The following is a 22,993-nucleotide window of genomic DNA, read 5'->3' as shown; positions in this document are numbered from 1 at the left end:
GAAAAACTTCGTCCGTTCTTGTACAGGATCAGATACAGAGGCAGGAGTTAAGTCCATAAAAATGAAGTAGGATTTTAGATCCTGGCACATCTCTAAGATGTGCACAGCAGTGCCCCAACAAAACACTACCACAAACTGCTTTGAAAGGTGCTTCTCAGAATTTTACCGTTAGAAAAGCTTTCATTTCCTTTACGTCTTTGGCTATTAGAGAAGTAAAGAGTAATGAAGTTAAAAACTTCTTTTCCTCTGTATGAGAAAAGCAAGCACCTTTTCGGTCAAGACTGAATACCTTGTCCCCACTGGGACAAAAACTGGGGCGGAAAAAAAAATAACCTTTAATAATGAGTATAAAAAAATATAAAGAGTAGCAAAATAATTAACTTAAACATTAAAACAAACTACAACATATTTTTAAAAACAAAACCACAACAAAGCCCTGCTCAAAATCCCTCTCCGCCTTTCGGGGCTTTGAAGGCGAATGACAGCGCTGGCAAAGGCTTTGCGCGGACACCAGCGGAGCCCGCCCGGGCGCACCGAGTAGGGCGGCACCAGGACGCGGTCCCGGCCGGCGGAACATCGCCGCAGCTCCGCGGAGCTCCGCGCTGCGCGCCGGCGAAGGTTCGGGACAATCCACCGCTCCCCGCCCGGCGCAGCGGCCCCGGAGCCGCGGGGCAGCAGGTGCCGCGGGCCGCGTTCGCCCTTCGCCTTACCTACGCGCAATGTCCCGGGCTAGGCTCCGCCGCCGCCGCCGGGCACGGAGGGAGTCAGCGAGGGAGGCAGGAGGCAGGCAGGGAGGGAGGCGGTGCTGCCGAGCCGCCCGCGGGAGCGCTGCGGGACGCGCCCGGGCCCGTGGATGCACCGCCCCCGCCCCGGCAGCCCGCGGGACGAGGGAACAAAGGCGCTTTGTGACAGCCCCCGGCGCAGGGAGGCTCCTGGAGAGCAGATCCCAGGGCGGCCGCCGCAGTTCCCCGCCGGCAGCTTGACGGGACAGGGAATGGACGGCGGGAGCCCCGCGGGAATCCGTGCGCGGCCCCGACGGCCGAGGGTGGGGGAGCCCCCGGCGCCGTCGGGAGGGGAGCGCTGCCCTCTCCCGGCGGAGCGCAGGGTGCTCCGGGCGGGGCGGCCCCCGTGTTCCGCTCCTCGGGCCGCGCTCCCGCAGCCACCAGCTCCGGGCTGGGCTGGGAGCTGCCCACGCAAGGCGTTGGTTGATCAGCCCGGCCCTGCCACGCGTGCTCGTGTTGCAGAGTGCACGGATCCCGACAAACCACACCGTATCTTAGCTTCTCAGCTGCCACGTATGTATGACACGTAACTGCAGCTGTTCTTAAAAATATTTTATGTTGAGTCCCTAAGGCTCTTCCTCCAACCTGCTTCACGGGTTAAGGACAGTGAAGCACTGAAAATGTGGAGTTACAAGTACCAGACTTGGGGGTACAGACTTATAGCAAGTTTCCTCTTGCTGCACTGTAACCTAATTCATAACTGTCTGCCGTAGATAGACTGCACACTTCCTTTGTAACAGCAGCGTTAATATGTCACTATTCGGCATTGACATCCTAGGTCTACAGCTGCTACAGATGCACTTATGTTTATATTGTTTTCTAGGATAAGATGCAAATTAGACTGCTGTAACAGAGCAGAGGTCAAATAGATAGCTCCCTGTGAGAGATTAAACAGGATTTTGCTTCAGCCCGGAAGAACTACAGAGTAAGCTAAAGAAAAGTGTTAATTCTGGTTTCTACTTGTTACCTATGGCTTAGGTATGGTTTATTTGATCTGTTAAGTGCTCTTGGGAACCAATAAAGAAGCAATGTTGAACATATAACCAAAAAAGGAGAAAGGTGAGAAGGGAGAGGAAAGAAGAGTAGGTGGTGGGGAGAGAGTTTTAAATCATTAAGTACCCAACCAATGGAAAAAGGGACAGGGACCCTCCCCCAGTCGGCGGGTGAAAGGGTATAAAAAGGTTGTCATCGAAGCAAAGCGTTTTGTGTTCGTTTTCACCTGCCGAAGGAAGGGAACACGCCTGACTCAAATGACTCGTTCATGTGAGTATTTTTGCTTCAAAGACATTGTCCCATCTCAGTCCTATGGAAAAGTGAGTAACTTCTCAAATCCCTGAAGGAGAGAAAGAAGTCAGTAAAACCCCATTACCACCCCATGTCTCTCAGCAAGAATTTAATGGCTTTATATACATGTGTGTTCATTTCTAAAATTTGAAACTTTTGTTTTTGTGTGGCTGATCACATAAAAAACTGTCTATGCAAGGAAGCAGGGACAAAAGTCCTGAACTCCAAAATTACAGAGAGAATCTGCTAGTTATGGTGTGATCAGGACTTCAGAAAGTTAAACTAAAGAAAGAAAAGAGGTACAGGTTGATGGGGTGCAGCCAGGTTAGGGATGGCATCTTCTCGCACCTTTGCTCTTCCATCCAGCCCCAGCATACTTTACTGGAAGCATACATAAGGACTGCTTTATTTCAGTTGCTACATTGACCCGTGAATATAGCCAGATATCCACTTGCATGTTATCCTAGAAAAGAATAAAAACGTAGGTGCATCTGCAGCAGCTGTAGTCCTAGGATGTCAATGCCAAATACTGACAATTGAAAAAGATACGAAAATTATTATCTAAAGGTTTTCCCATACTTCTGCTAGCCACACATCAAATTTTAAAGCACTGAAATGGGTACATACTATAAGACATGGATACTGTTAGTAAGAACTAGCAGTGTATTTTATGTCAAGGTTAGTGGTTTTCAACCCATAGAAAACTATGCTGTCATGAGAAAGGTGCTCCTTTAACTCCAACCAATACTGGTTCACAGAATAAGGGGGCTCCAAGATGAGTCTGCCTACCACCCCCACTCCCCAAAATTAATTCTGAGAAATCTAAGTGATATTGCCTGATTAAGACACACGATGAAAAGAAGTACACCGTCTTCCTAAAAGACAAAACAAGGTTCATGTCTATTAATAAAACAAAAACTAAAATTAGTGAAGTAAGCAGCAAGGAAACTAGAAGTTTGAAGTTTGCATGAACATGCTCCTCATTATTACCTGTTATTATTCTAAGTATTCAAAACCAGTAAATCCCAGTGGTCAGGAACACAGATTGTTCACATAGTAATTTAAGGGCAGACCCCACAGCACTCCATCTTTTCAATCACAATTGTTAAGATTTTAGGTAGAACTTGCAAAACTGTTCTAGCTATTTCTACCACTGATATCTGCCTTTCAATGAGCACACATGAGCAAATTAATTTTGCAAGAAATTCTTGTTACATCTCCAATTCCAGGCCTGGGGGAAAATTCAAGCCATAGAAGAGGTTAAGAATGAAGTTCTACCCTAGTGTCATCAACAGCCTTTAGCACACCTCTTTCCAATGTATTCATACTGATCCAACCCTGCTCGAAGTTAAAACAAACCACTACCCTAGAATTCAAACAATAGATTCAAACTCCATCTACATGTGGACTGAAAGTGACAGACTTACACAAAAATTGAGTTTTGATATTTGAGTATTTTCTCACTGGTGTGCACTTTACTCATTACATTAATTCAAACTAAATTAATTCCCCTTTGGAAGAATTACCTATTTTCTAGGAAATTGTAGTTCATAAATACATACGAATCATTAAAAAAATTAAACTTTTTCAATATACATATGCATGCACTTCTTGAGTCATTCTGCTGTGTGCCACAAATTCATAGAAATCTTAAATTAAGATTAATCTTAATTAATCTTAATTAAGCAGAAAGAGAAAAAACTACGTAGTCAAGTCTTATCAAATGTGTATGCTATTTTCCTTGTATTTCCAAGGATGTGAGATTGGATATTCGCCTTAAATAATGACAATGACACATTAAAATTACACAAACATCTATTATTTTCTGGTAAATAAAAACTGAAATTTGTTGATTGCTGATAGTACTGCACACACAAATGTAGTGGGCTGGTGCTGGCCAGACACCAGGCAGTCACCAAAGCCTCTCACTCACTCACCCTCCTCTGCAGCTGGACAGAGGAGAGAAAATATAGTGAAGGGTTCATGGGTTGAGATAAAGAGTGGGAGAGACCATTCATCAAATACTGTGATGGGCAAAACAGGCTCAACTTGGAGATATTAATTACATTTATTACTTAACAAGATTAGAGCAGGACAATGAGAAGTAAAATAAACCCTTAAACACACCTTCCCCCCACCCCTCCCTCCTTCCCAGCTCCACCTCCTCCCCCAGTGCACAAGGAGAGAGGGAATGGGGGTTAAGGTCAGTTCATGACCTGTGGCTTCTCCCACTGCTCAGGGAGAGGAGTCCTTCCCCTGCTGCACTGTGGGGCCCCTCCCACGGGAGACAGATCTCCATGAGCTTCTCCAGTGTGAGTCCATCCCATGGGCAACAGTCCTCCCCAGACTATTCCACGGGGTGCAGTCCTTCAGGGACAGGCTGCTAAAGCCTGGGAGCAGGGCTCCTCTCTCCATGGGCCTCCCACAGGGTCACAGCCTCCTCTTAGGCATCCACCTGCTCCAGTGTGGGCTCCTTCATGGGCTGCAGGTGGATCCCTGCATTCCCCATGGATCTCCATGGGCTGCAAGTGCAGAGCTGTCTCGCCATGGGCTCCTCCATGGGCTGCAGATGGATCTCTGCATTCCCCATGGGTCTCCATGGGCTGCACGGGAATTTCGGCACCTGGAACACCTCCTGCCCCTCCTTCTTCACTGACCTCGGTGTCCACAGGGTTGTCCTTCTCACATGTTCTCACTCTGCTCTTCTCTGGCTGCAGTTACAACTGCACAATAACTTTGTTATCACCATTTCTAGTTGGCCTAGCCTTGGCCAGTGACACATCCATCTTTGGAACCACCAGGGATTGGTTCTGGCAGCTTCTCACAGAAGCTATGCCTGCAGCCCTGCAGCTACCAAAAATCAGACCACGTTAATCTTAAGAAGTTATGTAACTCTGAAATAAAACTTTAAAGCTAAATTGTTTGAAAAATATTGCATGGACAATGTTGAAAATGTCCTCTTTCTCCGCTTTCAGTAACAAAGCCTATTCAGCAACACAGTTTAAAAGACACAACTTCAACATAGATAGGGTTATTTTGAAAGTCCCTATGATAAGAAATTACCAGGAGAACAGGCCATGTCTTTCAATTTCACAATTGTGACAATTTGTTGTGATGGGTGTCAGTAACTCCTATTTGTTTCAATGATCTCTGTAACACCATTACTTTTGTTCTCTTCTAAAGATGTATCTCTCTTCTTGGTAAAAGTAGCAAACAGTGTATCCATCATTCCCAAAACTTCTAGTAATTCTTCCTGATAGTCTATTTCTTTTCCGACAGCTTCCTTGAGTTTCAGGAACTGTTTATCAACTACCGCTGACTGCCCAACCACAGGGTGATAAATGTCTGGAAAGAAAAATATCAGTTAAGAATCCATAGATGTATAAAAAGGCAAAAATTTTATTAGCTAGTTAGAGATACATTTAAGGATTCTAGCACAAGTCCAACATTCTGAAAAAGTAAGACAACTTCAATATTGTCTGTTCTGAAAGCAGTGGTTGTATGTACTTACAGCAGCAGTACGCCAGACTAACTGGAAGAGAAGTTTTTATGACCTCAAATACTATTTTTACCTCATTGAATAAGAGGAAGCTATTTGTACTATGCAAACACAGAAACATGAAGTATCAAAGGTACTTAGAGACCAAGAGGAGCTTCCAGCAGCCTGTGAAAATCGAATACTAACTATCGTCAAAATTATCTGGAAGTATCTCTTTTTTGGATCACTCTCTTGACAAAGTCCACACATATAAACAATGCCATAAAGGCTCTGTAGCACTCTCAATCTTATTTGCAAGGTAGCTATATGGCTTTGAGAATCTTTTTTGTGTTGTCTTACCAGTGATCATATCAGCAACAGTCACCAGCACAGGAGTAAATCTAGGCTCAATCACACGCCTGCAAAATCAGAAGACATTCCAATTATACTGGTTTTGTCAACTGCACTCCACCACCACCAAGGAGCTTTCTCAAACAGGCACACAGACAAATTTTTCCTGAGACGTCACAGAACAGCAGACAGAGATGCAAATCAAAAAACCCCACATATGTGGTATTTACCCTCTTCCTTTCAGGAAGGCAGTGGGGGTTGGAGCAGCGTAAAAAAGCCTCGAGTACGCAAAAAACACAAGTTTCATCACGGAGAAAGAAAGTAACAGACTAAGGGTAAAATGTCTGGCAAACAAGTAGAGAATCTCGTACTACCAGCAAAACTGTGCTGTACTAACATGTAAACTGCTTCAAACCCATCCCAAAACCTTGGTATCAGAACAGAAAAGGCACGTGAGATTTCAGGAGTACCAGCGTTCTACCCGCGATCTATTGAAAGTCTGCAGCAAACTACTGGGAAACAGAAGTGCCAAAACAGCCAGAGGGAACTCATGTTAAAACAATACCTTGCCACAAAAGTAAGCAGGAGATTAACTTGCTTCTCATCCCGGCCTGCCAGGGCACTTCTCAGCGTTCCTCTGCGATGCAGCTCCTGCATCACTGCAACCGTGACTTCAGGGGTGTGAAGCATGATGGGGGGCTGGACACACACAGAAAGAGTTTAGACCAAAGCAACATCTTTACACACAACACAGGGCTGGTGTTAGCAAATGGAACCCAACTTAGGCTCCTTTCTGGTTATACATTAAAATTAAGTTATTAGTATGACGTACAGGGAAAATTAACATCAGGTGACAGCACAAAACTCTGACAAGAAGAAAAACCAATCAATGCCTCACCTCCAGTACTGCATCAAGAGCCTTGGAAGACTCAAAGCTCCTCAGCAGTTTATCATATTTTCTCAAAACACGTTTTACAGGTTTACTGACACAGAAATCTTCCTAGAATTCAATAAGAGTTAAGAGTCAGACAAATACACACACACATAATGGGTTAGATACACTACCATTAATAATTTTATATATACCCTCCCTCCCCTTTTTATGTCAAATTAGCACATTCCAAGAAACCAATTTTTCAGAAATGTTTCAGCACTTATTTTCTTACCACATCATACCTGTTTTGGCATGTAAGTTCTTCCTTTCATATAGGTTCTATATGCTGGTTGTCTCTTCTTTTGAGAGCTTTCATTCTTTTCTTCTGGTTTTCTGTGCTTAACATTCAGCACCCCATTGGTCATGCCTACAACTATGGTTTCGTCTTCAGGCTAGCACAAAGAAATCACAGAGTTAGGACCCAGTGTTTTATTTGTGCTCTATCATGTATGAATGTGCTCTATCATACATATTTTTATAATTTTATGCTTTGTGATAAGGTTCAAATCATAGCATCACAGATGACTTAAGGTGGAAGTCACCTCTTTGATGTTCTGTGACTGAATGCTTTGCTCAAAGCAGGGACAGCTTCAAGGCTATGCTTGTACACATTACAGACTGACTAGTGAATCAAGCTCAAATATGCATTAACACACTTCTCCAACTATGAGGTTTTGTTTTTCCAATGGTACACAACTGCCTTTGGCTACTAGGTACCATACAGCAGGAATGAAACCATGAGAGAGCAAAGCTATCATGGAACAGCAGGACTTTGAGAAATAACTGGAAGTTGGTCAAAACAACAGTCACTGGCACATGTAATTTCACTTATACAATGAAGCGGGTATAAATTTCACCCAGAAAAATTATGAATGCCCCATCCCTTGAAGTGTTCAAGGCCAGACTGGATGGGGCTTTCAGCAACCTGTCTAGTTGTTTGCTTTCCCAGGGCAGGGGGGCTGAAACTAAAATATCCCTTCCAACCCAAGCCATTCTATGATTCTGTGATATGATAAAAGCCTACAGAATTATGACAAGTATAGATGGAGATCAGCTGGTGAATGGTTCATTTAAAGGCATCACTTGAAGCTTATGAAGATTCAAGTGGAACAATAGCAAGCAATTCTTCACACAAGTATCAGAAATGTGGAATTATTCTAAATTTCCCTATTCTAAATTTCCCAACAAATTAACTACTTTATTTTTATTGCTGCCATGCAAAAGAACTTACAGCATTCCTGAAAGGCAAAAGGTCAGTAAAATCTTCTTGAAGTCAAAGGACCTCCTTTCCAAAGTGAATACTTTCCCTACGACGTACACTGTCATTCATAAACAAAAGATTTTGTACTGATCTAGTCATGTAACATGGTATTTGAATCCATTACGTTCAGAACCTCTTAACTGTTTGTTACTCAGCAGAAATATATTCAATCACTCTACTTTGCATGTACAGCATTCTTCTGGAGCACCCAACAGCCATGAAAGCAACAGTTATTTACTTTAGTGACTTAGAAGGTATCACGAATTTCCTTTTAGAGGGACTTCTAAAGCACATACCGACAATGCCAAACTGAGGATGGATGTTGCATAGTTGAAGCTGTGGACTACTTTGTAGGATGTAGTACTGTAAATCTTCACATGCCTGCACAGAAGAATAAAGATAAAAACATTGTCAGTAAAGCTTTACTGTAGTACTTCACAGGAACTTCATCACTCTCATCTTCTACAAATCATTTAAGGAAACTGAGTATTAATACCATGCATTCCTCAGGCTACCACTGAGCTTCTTAAGCATTACTCCTGCAATGGTAATGTTCTGTTAAAAGGTATCCACAAGTCAAGTCAGGATTGCTCTTACCCCAAAAAAGGTGAAAATGGGTCAAGAACAGAAGAAATAGAAGGCAGGTGTAGTGATTATTTGAATTCAGAAATACATATTAGGAAAACGCTAAGAAAGTATCTCTTCAAATTTGCTCTTAAATTTTAAATACAAGATCTACTAGCAATTTGTGGGAGTAAATCCACAGACATTCTTGTATCCAGGTGCCCCTTAAGGATTTGGTTGGAAGTATGAAATATTTAATGAACAGGAAAAGAAACTATTATTTCACAAGGATAACATTTAGTGTTATGTAATCACAAAGCCTGAGGTAGCCTAGGAAATACAGGAGGGAGGAGGAAAACAGACCCACTGTCACTTCAGATCACTTTGTATTTCTAATGTCTCAGAGACAAGACACCACAAGTATCACCAGTACTCATCAATTGAAACCAAACCAAAAAGCAAAGAGGTCATGCTCCCAAGCACTCTTGGGTACAAGCAACAGCAGAGAAACACAAACCCCAGGCTTTTAAAAACTGAATACACTTTTAGCTATCTGAACTGTATTAAACTTAAGAACAGTTAATTTACAAAGACTAGAAAGGTCAGTTTAGAGATTTAAAAAACTGAACACTTATTCAGAAGTTCCCAATATGCATTCCCAAATGGCACACACAATCCTTACTGATACTCAGATTAGTGACAGGAAAAGGTTAGGGTGTATCATAGAATCATAATACAGTTTGAGTTTGAAAGAACCTTTTAAAGCTCATTTAGACCAAGGCCCCTGCAAAAGCAGGTACAGCTTCACAGTAGGTACCTTGGCCCCAAAACATATTCTCAAATAAAGCTCAAAAACCACACACAGGTTAACGGTGATGTGAAATAACACCTTAAAAAAAAAAAAAAACCACAAAAAAAACCCCCACACTCCTAAAGAATGCAAACAAATGGAAGCCACAAAATATACCAACCTGTCCAGGGATCCTGACAATAACCTTTGTCCAGAGCTGTTCAGGCACAAACAAGTTACAGTTTTATGGTGATTTTTAAGTGACACTAGTAACTGTCCACCTTTCAGTACATCCCAGACTTTGACATATCGACCTCCTGTGGAGAGGAAGCACACAAAACAGTCTTACATATGTACACATCTATGCTTCTCTTAAGAAGTTTTCACAGAGTGATGCAGTATCCCCTTCACAACTACCTTCACCTCCCAACAGTTTTCTGTACCTGCTCACCACCCTCTTCCCTTCTATCTCCTGGCACAAGCCTGCCCTTTTTTTAGGCCATTCTGAATGGAGCTATGGATTCAACCATTCTCCAACCATATTCATTACAAAAAAATTTTAAAAATCTATAAACTATGCAATTACAGGACTTCTGATGCAATGGCAACAAGAGACTAAAAAAGCTTGTCAACATGAACAGAGAGACACAATCCCATCTTTTCAAAACCTAAGTATGTTAATTCCTTCACTTTAGAAGTGGGCCAATTAGAGTCTGTGTTTTGTTATTAAAAATAACTCTGTGGATAGGAGGGAAGTAGAAACTACAAGAATATCAAAACAAAGACAAAAAGGTAAGACTCCTCCTACTTGCATCCTCCCGATAAACAGATTAAAACAGAAGATATTTGAGAATTCCAATCACTTACCACTTCATTATCAAACTGAAACACTGCACAAAAAATAAGCAGCTGAAGTACTTCTCAAATGAGGACGACAGGGAAGATATTTATCTGACATTTACAGAATTACCTGCAGATACCAGAAGTCCCCCAGATGGGAAGAGAAGCACACTCTCCACAGGATGGCCGTGCTCTATTGTCAGGACACTGCTCTTTGTCCGTGCATCAAACAGTTTCACAGTGTGGTCATAGGAACCTGCAAACACCAGCAGAAATCAGCTGCTTAATTTCAGCTAGCTCAGGAACTAAAACAGCCATGTCCTACCAACTAAAGGATTTCCTGGCTAACAGCAATAGTTTCAACCCAACACATGTAAAAACACCTTGTGGTTTACCTTGGTTAATTTACAGCCTTGAGGCAACACAATTTTTCTAATTCTAGCCCTAGCTGCATGCCAGTCTGTAACAGTAATCTGTTTTCATTTCATTTCACTTCCATTTATCAAGTGTATTTATAACAATAAATATCAAGCCTAGCCTGTTGTGCCTCTTGAAAAAAGGAATACTAGGTTTTTTTCAATTTTCCACAGATTGATACAAAGCGACTGCTAGGAAAACCAAAAGCAACTGGGTCCAAGTAACTCTACATGTCTGCACATTTTTGAGTCTGCCAGTTATAGGCTGTACAGACTAATGTCCTGCTCCAGAAACTTGGTACATTTCAGTGACTTCCAGCCAAAGGATACATTCACAGTATTTTCTTTCACAAGTTCTGTTAACCCTAGCAGGCTAAACCAAAAAGATGTTAAAACTCAGTTCCTGGAGTTTTCCCTAAAACATCAGTGTCAAGCTTAAAAAGCAAACAAAAAAAAAAAAAAGGAAACAACAAAGTAGGCATTGCACAGACAGACTGATCCTTCCTGACTGTAATACAGTAAACACGACCCCACTGTATCAAAAATTATCTTTAATTCAATCCAACAAAAAAAAATTATAAATAAAAGACAAAACCAAACCTGTTATGAAGACATCTGCATTCACTTTACTTGCACAGCCACATCTCACATAGTCAGTATGTTCACTGTAAGAGATGATTTCTGTGGCACTTGGAATATCCCACAGAGCTGATGAGTAATCATCACCACCAGAAAATATTCGGTATTTATCGGACAGGAAGCCCACCACATGAACTGGTCTAGAAAACAAAGCCCACAACACCCACAGTTAAAATACATTCATGCTTCAGGAAGAGCTACTCTGTGTGACAAGTTTATTAAAGTTACGTTTAATATCAGAACTTAAAAGCCTTGTTTTATAACAGCAAATTTCAAGCGTGGCTGCTTTGAAGAATCTTCCTGTCCTTTAAAATCACTGTTGAAGTCTTTATATTATCACCAAAATATCCCAGCAGATGTTGGCAGGACACACAGGTATGCACATGCAGGTGTGCACAGGGATGCAGTTGACATCAGAATGAACACCCAATTTGCAAACAGACCCCAAACAGAAACACTCTCAAGGTCACTCTGGGTACTTCCCACTGAAACAGGGATTCTTTTGGTTCTACATAAATAAAACATTGATCTTTCACAGCACAGAAGTCTGCTGAAGCGTTGTTTCCTCCTCACTGATACACCAGAAATCCTAATTGCTTCCCTACCCTACCATAATGCACTTTTTCTGACTTGTTTTTGGAGCTTTTTCATAAGGAATTCTTGCTTTTCCTGGCATGTTTTTTTCATTGTTTTTGTTTACACACATCTTTTCCTACCAGCATCAAATACAACATGCTTATCAATGCCATGTACTCACAAGACTGTACCTGCACAACATATTAAGAGATGCCTGCATGAAACAGAAAATGTATTTACTCTTCTACATACTTGTGTCATATTTAGAGTTTTTTGAAGCTCAATCCCATTCTTAATTTAACTTTAAAACCTACTTTCCAGCGATATCTACACGAGAAAGTAAATCAGCACTACTCGGATTTTCAGCAGCCCGTGAGGAAAACATAAAATTACAATTTAATATAAATATAGTATATTGCTGAGGCACTTGAACAGGCTGCCCAGAGAAGATGGGGATGCCCTTTCCCTGGCAGTGCTCAAGGCTAGGCTAAGCAGGGTTCTGAGCAGACTGCTCCAGCAGCAGGTGTCCGGGCTGGAACACGGCGATCTTTAAGGCCAAAACACCCGGTCTGCGAGGCGCAAACACAGCAAGGAAGCACAAGGAGAACGAGCTGGCTCTGCCTTACTTGGTGTGACCCTCGAACTGCCTCAGGGGCGCCTTGCCGCCGACGTCGAAGAGGCAGATGCCGCCGTCCTCGCTGCCCGCGGCCAGCAGCCGCCCGTCGTCCCTGTAGGTGGCACAGTACGCCGCCTCACGGAACCGGGAGAAGGTCTTGATGGGCTCCTGGGAATACCGCCCGTAGATGTGGATCTGGGGAAAAAAAAACAACAAAATCAAAACAACCGGGAGGGCGTCGCGGCTTCTTTTCCCGCGCGGGACCAACCCAGGAACAAAAGCCTCAGGAAAGGCACTCACCCTGGAGGACGCCGTGACAGCGTAGTTATACGGCGGGGCCGGGGAGAAGTCGATTTTATTCACCGCGCCGAACTCCTTTATCTGCACAGGCGTCTGAAACAAGGGCGGTAGAGACCATTAAATACACACCACCATATCGCGGTAAAGATCATGAAATGTACGGAAGCACACCACCAAGTATGAAAACAGCAAAACAAAAGACATTTTCCCCACAAAGAACGAATCAAAACGTTTATCAAATACAACGATAGTGAGCTACACCTGTAACAGCACTCCTGCTCCTGTACATTTTTTCCAATTCACTCATCACGACCCACCCGCTGATTATGCGTTTTGAGGTTAAAAACTAACTCATGCGCGTTTTTTAAAAAAATTTAATTCTACGAAAGTAGTGGGGGGAAAAAAGGCATTCTGTGGCAGTAACCGCGACTGTTGGGCCGCTCCCGCCTACCTTGTATCCCCGCCAGTACAGCGTGTCCTGCGTGATCCTCTCCCCGAGCTTGGGGCATGCCTGCACCACCACCGGCTTGTAGGCGGCCATGGCGGTGCGGGGCCGGGGCTCGGCGGGAGAGGCTCGGGAAGGGCGGGAGAGGCTCGGGAAGGGCCGGAGAGGCTCGGGAAGGGCCGGCGGCACTCGGGACACGCCGCGCTCCGGCGATGGCAGCACCGCGCCGGCCGCGAGGGGAGATGGCGGGCGCAGCGGAAGCGCGTCATCGGCAGGGCGGGGGGATGGCGGCACTTCCGGCGGCTGGAGGCGGAGGTGAGGCGAGGCCGGGCCGTGTCCCGCCCTCGGGCCTTTCCTCACGGGCTGTTTCCGGGACAGGGGACGGCTACACCCCCACGCAGGGCTCTCTGCGGTACTGCGAGCAAGCCGCGGGTGTTCTGCGGGTAATTCTGATTGATTTATTATTATTTCGGTAATAAAATCATTAAGTTTATTTTACTCGGGTTGCGAAAGATGTAAAGGAGTTTAAAGTCGCTTCAACCTTTCCCTCAAGTCTAATGTTTCTGGGAGACAAACTCACCTTCTTGTAGTTTGTCCCTGGCTTGGTATAAACCTTTGATTGGTAAAAGCCGATTGTCGCGTGGGGTTTTTTGTTGCAGCCAGGCAGATATTCTGAAGCGTCCTTTCACGCGGATGAATTAATAATGGGGTTTGGTTCAAACATCCAGGTGCTGGAACGTAAATGGAGATTTTGGCCACTGATTTGTGACAGCAACAAGGCTGATATTTCGCCAGTGTTTTGGCTGACAAAACCAAATGCCATAACCTTAAATTATGTGTTTCTATGTGTTGTTTCACCAGAATGTTCTTGACCTGTGTTACGTCTGTTCAGGTGCAGGTTGCCCAGAAAATCGGGCGTTGGCTGGCCAGAATTTCTGCTCCTGCCTGGCAACAATGAATCTTCCTCCTGCATGAAACCGGCACAGGGCTGAGACCATGGCATCTTCAGCAAACCTGGATGTGGGGGCCCAGCTGATCGTGGAGGAATGCCCCACCAGCTACAGCCTCCCACCCATGCCAGATATTAAAGTGGAGCATCAGCTGGAGCCCGGCCCAGAGGAGGGGCCGGCTCAGAGCGTCACCATGGGGATGAAGTTCATCCTGCCCAACAGATTTGACATGAACGTCTGCTCACGGTTTGTGAAGTCCCTGAACGAGGAGGACAGTAAAAACATCCAGGACCAAGTCAACTCTGACCTTGAAGTGGCATCTGTCCTATTTAAAGGTTGAATTTGGGGTACAAAGTGTTGTCTGTGGAATGTGTCGTCCTGTTGTTATGTTTCCTAAAAAAAAAAAAAAGAAAAAGAAAAAAAAGGCTTCTGTTTTATATGTGCATTGATCAGTTTTCTGAGATGTGTTCCTCTTACATGCTTAATGGAGTATTAATGTAAAAATTTTCTCCAAGATTAATTTTTATATGTCTTAAATATTTGTATTAACTGAAACATCAGTGGCACAAAAAGCCTCCAAGATTAATTTTTATACATCTTAAATATTTGTATTAACTGAAAAATGAGTGGCACAAAAAGCCTCCCAAGGTAGTAAGAGCTGATCCTAATTAGGAAAATGAGCTGCATCTGTAGGGCACGTCCTACAGCAGTGTGCTTCTTCACAAAATACAATTTTGGTTTTTTTGTTACACTCTCCTTCTTTTAATTAGTTCTCTCCCTGAGTTTGTGCTTGCATTTATGACCACAAAGTTCTCCATGGTGTTAATTTAATGTGTGTGTCTGTTAATTAGCTTCTGGTCATTAATTACTGGTGCACACTGGTGTCGAATCAATTAAGCCAATATGGAGTTTAATCCTTCAATATGTCTTTCCAGCATTTAATCTAAAAACCAAAAGCTACTTTTGAGAATTAGAAGCCAAGACAACATACAGATATAGTCTGTAATAAAGTGCCATTAGCTTCTAGGAGAAAGCAAGAAAAGTTAGTATGAAGGAGCACATCAGCAGTGAATGACTCCCTGAATTCTCAGCAGTGACCTGCTGTCATTTTATCTAAGTTAGTGTGGAACCTGTCTTCCTGCTGGGTAAGTATTCTTTAGGCATTCCTAATGCTGTTAAAATTTTATCCTGGAGTGGGAAGAATTTTATCCTGGTGCAGTGGACTAGTTAGGGAGCAGGCAAAGGCTGAGCAGTGCCTGAGTGCATGTCTGAACAGAGCTGCATCACGTTGTTGCCTTGGAGAGTGTCTATGAGAAGGTGAACAAGTTAAGTAGAACTTGTTAACTTTATTATGTACCTTCTTATGTAATAAATCCATGCCAGGCACGTTGAAAACTCCAGACAAAGACTTACCCCATTCAGACAGTAACTTGTCTTTGGGTGACATTGTGCTGTGCTGAACATGTGAGGTGGCATAACTGTTCCATGCTGGAAATTAATGCAGCCCTTTATTCAGCTGTCACAATACACAGTGGGATAAGCACATGTCACAAAGCTTTCTTAGCGTGGATTTTAAAGGTCTTGTGATAACTTTACAGTTTGACTCAGAATCTGCGGCTTCCTTTTAATGCTCTTATTAGCACTGAAACACTCTCTGTTTTTTGTTCAATGTAGCTGAATGCAACAGCCACACTTCTCCTTCCCCTGGCATCCAAGTAAGACATGTTTATACTCCATCAACCACTAAGCACTTCTCACCAATAAAACAGTCAACTACACTAACTAACAAACACAGGGGAAATGAAGTCTCTACAACACCTCTACTTGTAAACTGTGAGTATCCTTCTGCCTTACTATTAATAATTATTTTGTGAACCCTGTGTTGGATGCCTGACAGATTTATGCAGTGTTTTTTTTTTTTTTAATTTGGTGTTGCAATGAAGTTTAAGGGAGGAGGAAAACACCGAAACAGTCTTGTCTAATTTCACATGGGTCCAACCATAAAACAGTCATCCACCTGATGTATGAAATTCACCACTGAATTTTATTTTCCAGAAAAAAAAAACAACCTGTAAGTTAATGTACTTCATGCCCATGTTTTCAGAACCTGTGCACCTTAAAATTAATTGTTAAATGCTGCAAGATACTTAAGATACAATGTAACGTAAATACAGAATACTGCAAGTGTCGTGATTGTCACAGATCTTGAAAATCAATGAAGCATTCCTGGTGACTTTTTTCGTGATTTGTCAAGCATTTCCTTTATGAATTAATTTGCTGTAATTTACTTTGTCAGTAAATTATTTTCTCTATAAATTACAAGTCAGATTTTTTTAAAGAAAAATGCTACATGCATGGAAAAAATTAATTGGCAGCTGCAGTGTAGGCCACTGGACGAAGTACCCGATCTTTCTGAACAGACTAAAGTTTCATGTAGTGGCTTGGAAGAGGACAGTGAACATTTACAATTAATGTAATCATTAGCTAATTTGATTACTACATCATGTGGATAATTTATTACAGATAGCCTCCTGAGCACCTTTCAAGCCTGCTCCAAGTTATCAAAACCATGCAGCCATGCAGTTTTCTGTGGGATTTGAGGTTATTTCTTCATAATCTCTGAAATAACCAAAAAAAAACCCACCCCTCAATCTTTGTTTTCCCCTCTGTATGTTAAGTTGTGTGTAGTTTTGTGATGTCTGATCTATTCCACGTTGTAGTGAGTGGGAGTCACAGTAGAGGCTTTCTTTGTTGAGTAGCAGGACAGGCCTTCTGGTGATCCAAGTGTGATTTTTAAATTAAACATCCTTAATTTATCAAAATATGTTTATTTTCATTTGATAAATGGGTCTTAAAGTAATCTTGGGTTGCTGACCAAGTGGCAGTGAAGAGAGTGTGTTACTTTGTAAAGAGTCAGTGTGGGAAGTATCCTTACTTTCAGGAATGACTGCTGCATTGGTTTAAAAATTAACTAGATCTGTGAAACACTGTGGAAAATTTTCAGTTTTTAACCATGATTTAAGTTCAGACTGTAAGGTGAAATCATCTACACTCTAAGTTCCAAGTTCTGTACTGCTGAAGCCAATGGACATGTTGTGCTCTGCTCTAGACAGAGCACAGTGAAAAGTGGGGGATGTAACACATGCTTTTGCTTGCTTTGTTGCAGCTTTATCAGTCCATCAGCTGGCTGCTCAGGGAGAAATGTTGTATCTGGCCACACGTATTGAACAAGGTGAGACAGGAGGTTAAATGCTTTTTTTTTTCCTTTGGGCCACTTATTTGCTGTTGTGTTTGACCTTTTCCCCAACACTATGAAGTCCTTAATTCTGGTACAAATTGGAGGACATTTGAGGTATCTGTTCTTTGCAGATGTGAAATGTTGGTTTGTGTCAGTCTGTTACTCACTCAGTTTATGATATCCATTTTAAATTAAAACATTAATAGTTATTAATAATTAGTAATAATTATTGTATATTTAATAATATAAATTTTATTATTCTAATTATTTACTACTGTTATTTATTAATATTAATAATTAATAGTTGTTATTTTTATTATATATGATTTTTAATAATCCCTGCTCTTTTGCTATATAGGTAATCCATGGAACTAAGAAAGGAATATGTTCTGTCACAGGATTTTATTTTATTTTATTTTATTTTATTTTATTTATTTTATTTTATTTTATTTTAATCTTTCTCATTTAAAACATACTTCTATTAATGGTGGTTTTCCAATTCTGTTTAATCAGTCAGCACAAAGATCTGCATGTCATTAATTTAAGCCATGGCCCACACCTGCAATGTAATAGTACCAAACATTCTGAATGGTGTGGCAATTGTGTGTCCATAATACATGGACAAAATTTCAGCTCTACCTAACATAGTTATGAATTTAGTAACTTTAATGATAGTAAAATTAATGGTATATTCTTACTGCACTCACAGTAATCACCCATGCTTTCAGTGCATCCTTGTTGCAGTGTTTACTGGAAAACAGATAATGAGTCACTGAGTCTAAACACTTTGTAGTGAGCCATGTATATGAAAAGCAAAGCAGTTCTGGAGTGTCAGTAGCAGTTCTGGACTGTCAGTAGCAGTTAAAAATGCTTATTTTGGTGCTATGATAAGCATGGGACTTTTAAAGTACTTAGATATTTAAAAAAGATCCAGCTGAAATATTTGTCAGCCAGTTGTTAAAAGAAGTTCTTTTGTTTCTTCTTCCAGCTGCACATTGTGTAGACCTTAATTGTTTTCACAGACCATCTTGATTGCCTGAACTTCGTAGGGAATGGAATTCTTTTATCTATATTGCTGTACAAGTCCATTCTTTACAAAATTGTGTGGCTCACTCTATTGGAAAAACACAGTCTACAGTATAATACAGGATGTACCTATTTATTTTTCAAACATCCTTTATCTTCTTTACAAAGGTGAAGCCCAGATGACAGACAATTTGTAATATTTCTGAGTAAAAACTGAGTTGGATTTACAGAGCTTAAAACTTAAATTCTAAAATATTAAACTTTATAAAGGCTGAAATTTTACTTTGGTCAGTTGGATGTGTTTTTCTTTCTTGGAAAGAGATACTACCACCACCACTGGGACAGAATTTTGTTTTTAACGTTGAGAATGACTTTTAGGTCACACTGGTTCCTGTTGAATAAATGTTACCATCAACACATTTCACCAGTTGATACAATGCATCATGGAATGGATTACTAAGTTATGTATTTTTCCCTGAACAGAAAATTTAATCAATCATAAGGATGAAGAAGGATTTACTCCTCTGATGTGGGCTGCAGCTCATGGGCAGATAGCAGTGGTGGAATTTCTCCTCCAGAATGTAAGGAAAAAATCACAATTGATTTTGAATTAATTTACTCTTTAGTTTGTTTTGCCTTCCTAAGTTTGCCGATGCTGCTACAAGCTTAAAAGTTTTAAAGTTAAAGCCTGTGTAAAGCCTGTAATTTTCTTCTTTTTTTAAACGGATACTTTATTTCAGGGTGCAGATCCTCAGATTCTGGGCAAGGGGCGAGAAAGTGCCCTCTCACTGGCCTGCAGTAAAGGATACACAGATATTGTCAAAATGCTGCTCGACTGTGGAGTTGATGTCAATGAGTATGACTGGGTAAGACTCTACCTTGAATTTAGTCAGAGGGTGCTTTGGTCAGAAAACTGAAGCAGGACGTACCACTGGTGGCCTGAGTTTAAAAATTGTTCTGCCTCTTCGGAAATACCTGAAAGTTTCATAATTTCCATAGGGTAGGAGAACTTGATGCAACTAGTTCTGACTTCTTGGTAGAAAGAGAATGAGACTAATGCTGACTTCTTGTGGGAGTGCGATCTTAGCATTTGAATAGCAGACAAAAATGATGAAAGCTGTGAAGATCTAAAACAGAACACATCATTTTTATAAAACCTAGGAAGTCTCTAACTGGTACATGAAAGCATATTTGTGTGTTAAGGAATTACAGTTGCAGACTGCTTAACTAAGTGTCTGGAGCATTTCTCTGCTTTTGCAGAATGGAGGCACCCCCTTGCTGTACGCAGTACATGGGAACCATGTGAAATGTGTAAAAATTCTTCTCGGTAAGCTGACTGTCCAAACCAAATTATCAGTAATAATGTACTCATTATTCAATTCTCATCGTCAGAAATACAAGGTTTTATTCCTGTCTTACACAGAAAATGGTGCTGATCCAACTGTCGAAACAGACGCTGGCTATAATTCCATGGATTTGGCTGTAGCCTTGGGCTATCGGAGTGGTGAGTATTGCAAATGTTAGCCCTTTTAAAAAGATCTTTAATTTTTACAGCTCCTCATTTATGTAGCTGCTGTAAACTGCCTAGTAGAGGTATTGCAGCTCTTAACATGTTACCTGTCCTGCAAGTCATAAATAATCCTAAATGCATCACGCCAAAATGGGTAGGAGCTTCCATTCTTGTTTCAGAAAGTCAGGTACTTAGTAAGAAAATGTCACTGACCTGGATCTGTACCACTGGACTCAAATAATGGTATTTAGGGCTGATGTAGCCACGACAAGAGCTCAGACAAGGGGAGCTGAGCTGCTCCCTCACCCTGTACAAAGGGGTGTGTTACTGGACAGTGGGAAGAGGCCTGCAGCCCTCCTGAACACCTCCACCTTACTTGACTGACATGATGTCATGTAGCTTGCAAAGCCTTCTTCAGTCGGATCATCTCTACCTCTAGTTTGTCTTGGAGGTAGACAGTAATCATGAATTATACTATCTGGCTTGGTTGTAGAAACCAGAAGCTAAGAATTGACCCCTTGCTGTTTTTTTCCCTCATTGCTGCTACATTTTGAAAGCTGTGAAGTGTCTGTCATTACAGAAATGAATGGAATCAGAAAGTTAGCCCAGCACTGTATGTGTAGCTTCTCTAAGCAGAGCCCTGTGCTTATGAATGAGCCAGTGTCATGGTTTAACCCCAGGCAGCAGCCGCTCACTCACTCCCCCACCAGAGAGATCAGGGAGAGAATCAGAAGGGTGAAAGCTGGAGAACTCATGGGCTGAGAAAAAGGCAGTTTAATAGGAAAAGCAAAGGCTGTGCACACAAGCAAAAAAAACCCCAAGGAGTTAATTCAGTGCTTCCCATGAGCAGGCAGGTGTTCAGCCATCTCCAGGAGAGCTGGGCCCCACCATGCACAATGGGTACTTGGGAAGACAAATTCCATCACCACAAACGTCCCCCCCTTTCCTGCTTCTTTCCCCTGCTTTATGCACTGAGCTTGGTGCCTTATGGTCTGGAATATCCCTTTGGTCAGTTGGGGTCACCTGTCCTGGCTGTGTCTCCTCCCAGGCACGCCCAGTCTCCTCTCCAGTGTGGCAGTACCAAAAGCAGAAAAGGCCTTGGCTCTGTGCAGGCCCTGCCCAGCAACTGCAAAAACATCTCTGTGTTATCAACCCTGAGTTCAGCACAAATCCAAACCACAGCCCCATGCCAGCCACTGAAAAGAAAATTAACTCTACCCCAGCTGAAACTAGCATAGCACAACTTCACAGAAGTGAAGCCTACATAGAAGCCTTCATAGAAGACTGCTTCAAGAGCTCAATCCCAAAGTTTCCCAGAAGTTTCTAAGAAATGTTTTTGCCAACTTTCTGTTTGTAGGCTGGTTTTTATCTGCTTTCCATGTGCTGTCAGCATATTCAAATCAAAGAACTGATAATGGCCCCCAAAACATTGTTTGCCTAACCGGGTGTATTGTTTTTGCGTTATACAAGGCTTTTATTTTCTGAAGGAATGCTGACTTTATTCACAGAGTGAATTTTTACATGTCTGGTTTTTATTAAATTATTGCACAGGACAAGCAGGTATCTGCCAGAAAAAAAGTATAACCCTAAAAATACCCAAAAAATCAACACTAATTAACCTCATCTCTTTCTCTGCTTTAGTTCAGCAGGTTATTGAGTCTCATTTATTGAAGCTACTTCAAAATATCAAGGAATAATGGTTGGCTGCTCTGCAGATGCCACATCTTGGCTTGGAGATTTGAACTGCTGTTGAGCTCCAATCAGTGACAAGAGTTGGTTGTTTTGTAACTTTACCTCAGTGCAACTACTTGGTGGCTTTAGTTAAGCTTTTTAGTGTTCTTCCTCTTCTTTTACCGTTGATACAAATGTGCTATGTCATCCATTTCTTAAATATATTTTATATAATTTTAGAAGAGTCGTCGTGCATTAAAAGCCTTGTAAATAAACCCAGTTTTGACCATCTAAATGTTTACACTGAGTGCAGTGGGTGGCACTATGCTAAGGGTCCTACTTCATCACATCATGGATACTTATTCACAGGAAGAAATGTGTTTAGATATTGAGGGATATCATCACAGAAGATAGATACCTGTTTTGTAAATAATACCAAAAATGTGTGCTCTGTGTGAAGTTTTTTGAGATCCCCAGTTAATATTTATCCTGGCTGGAGCCCCAGAACAGGGCTCATTTTTGCAATAGTGAGGAGGGGGCTAGGACCCAGAGGTTTTTCTGTTTCAGCTCACCTCATTGCTGAGAGAAGGAGGAGGTCCCTTCCAGGGAGAAGGAGTTCTTCCAGTCAGGGTGGACGGGTTTCAGTGGGGTCGTGGAGCTCTGCAGTGAGCATTTTTATATGTGAATCACTCTCTCTTTTGTACATTGATGCTGTTAATGTTTGTTTTCTTATCTCATTGCTGTTTCCAGTAAATTTTTCTTATCTCAACCTGTGATCTTTACCCTTTTTGCCTCTAATTCCCCTTTCCATCTCTCCCCAGGAGAAAGCAGAGTGGGAGTGGGCCAGTGGCAGTGTGGTTTGAAGCATCTCAGTGGGAGCACTAAACTGGGCAGTACCATTCCTAAACTACAGCAGTCTTTTTTTGGCACCCACTGTGGGGCAGGAAGGATTGAGATTACAGATAAAAACCAGAGGGGATTGGAAACAAATTCAGTCTAATCATTTGCTGTATTAGGTAGAGAGCCACTGGTCACAGTGTTGCTTCATCTGTTGGTGTGGGTGTTGTACCTTACCCTTTCTATATTCTGTATGTGCTCCTCCTGATGCTATTTCTCAGAGGAAGGAGGGGGATCAGGATTGTTCTGTAGCTGTACTGTGTTTTCACTTTATGGCATGATAACATCAAGGGCAGTGAGGGTCATTTGGGGTATGTATTCAGTGCTGCTCTCCTACCCTTACCTCAGGCAGTGTGTTTTGGGACTCCCATTAATGAATAGTCATGTTGTATCTTGGAGGGGGAACTGGAGAGGACGATTTTCCC

The 22,993-nt window shown here is 42.0% G+C and overlaps 3 protein-coding genes across 5 annotated transcripts in view; 1 reads left to right on the top strand and 2 right to left on the bottom strand.

The window, feature by feature from the left end:
* Window positions 1–778, bottom strand: part of ARHGEF28 (Rho guanine nucleotide exchange factor 28) — a 122,778-nt gene extending 122,000 nt beyond the window's left edge. Inside the window, exon 1 of the mRNA XM_066180737.1 lies at window positions 711–778. The gene's annotated coding sequence lies outside the window, so the exon portion shown is untranslated. The remainder of the gene's footprint in view (window positions 1–710) is intronic.
* A 3,085-nt stretch (window positions 779–3,863) lies between these two features.
* Window positions 3,864–13,515, bottom strand: UTP15 (UTP15 small subunit processome component). 2 transcript variants are annotated; one of them, XM_066180732.1, is made up of 12 exons: window positions 13,283–13,515; window positions 12,832–12,924; window positions 12,542–12,726; window positions 11,301–11,479; window positions 10,415–10,540; window positions 9,626–9,761; window positions 8,387–8,471; window positions 7,072–7,221; window positions 6,794–6,895; window positions 6,461–6,594; window positions 5,905–5,963; window positions 3,864–5,411 (listed from the first exon to the last, which is right to left on the bottom strand). In XM_066180732.1, exons 1-12 carry the CDS (start codon window positions 13,370–13,372, stop codon window positions 5,188–5,190), a joined length of 1,563 nt encoding a protein of 520 aa, XP_066036829.1. In that variant the 5' UTR covers window positions 13,373–13,515; the 3' UTR covers window positions 3,864–5,187. The 2 variants fall into 2 exon arrangements, with proteins under 2 accessions (XP_066036829.1, XP_066036828.1); XM_066180731.1 differs by having other exon boundaries at window positions 12,542–12,924.
* Window positions 13,516–13,588: 73 nt separating this feature from the next.
* On the top strand, window positions 13,589–22,440 carry ANKRA2 (ankyrin repeat family A member 2). Of its 2 annotated transcripts, none has more exons than XM_066180733.1 (9): window positions 13,589–13,719; window positions 14,169–14,561; window positions 15,901–16,059; window positions 17,393–17,458; window positions 18,974–19,071; window positions 19,231–19,356; window positions 19,751–19,817; window positions 19,914–19,994; window positions 21,642–22,440. In XM_066180733.1, the coding sequence occupies exons 2-9, from the start codon at window positions 14,273–14,275 to the stop codon at window positions 21,695–21,697; spliced, it is 942 nt and encodes a 313-aa protein (XP_066036830.1). In that variant the 5' UTR covers window positions 13,589–13,719; window positions 14,169–14,272; the 3' UTR covers window positions 21,698–22,440. The 2 variants fall into 2 exon arrangements, with proteins under 2 accessions (XP_066036830.1, XP_066036831.1); XM_066180734.1 differs by having other exon boundaries at window positions 13,589–13,748.
* The last annotated feature ends 553 nt before the right edge of the window (window positions 22,441–22,993 follow it).

The sequence above is a fragment of the Chamaea fasciata genome, unplaced genomic scaffold (assembly GCF_029207755.1).
Source record: "Chamaea fasciata isolate MVZ Bird 193981 ecotype frontalis unplaced genomic scaffold, bChaFas1.0.hap1 SCAF_4, whole genome shotgun sequence".
Lineage (NCBI taxonomy): Eukaryota > Metazoa > Chordata > Aves > Passeriformes > Sylviidae > Chamaea > Chamaea fasciata.
The sequence above is the reverse complement of the archived record's forward strand: the minus strand, read 5'-3'. Positions and strand labels throughout refer to the sequence as shown.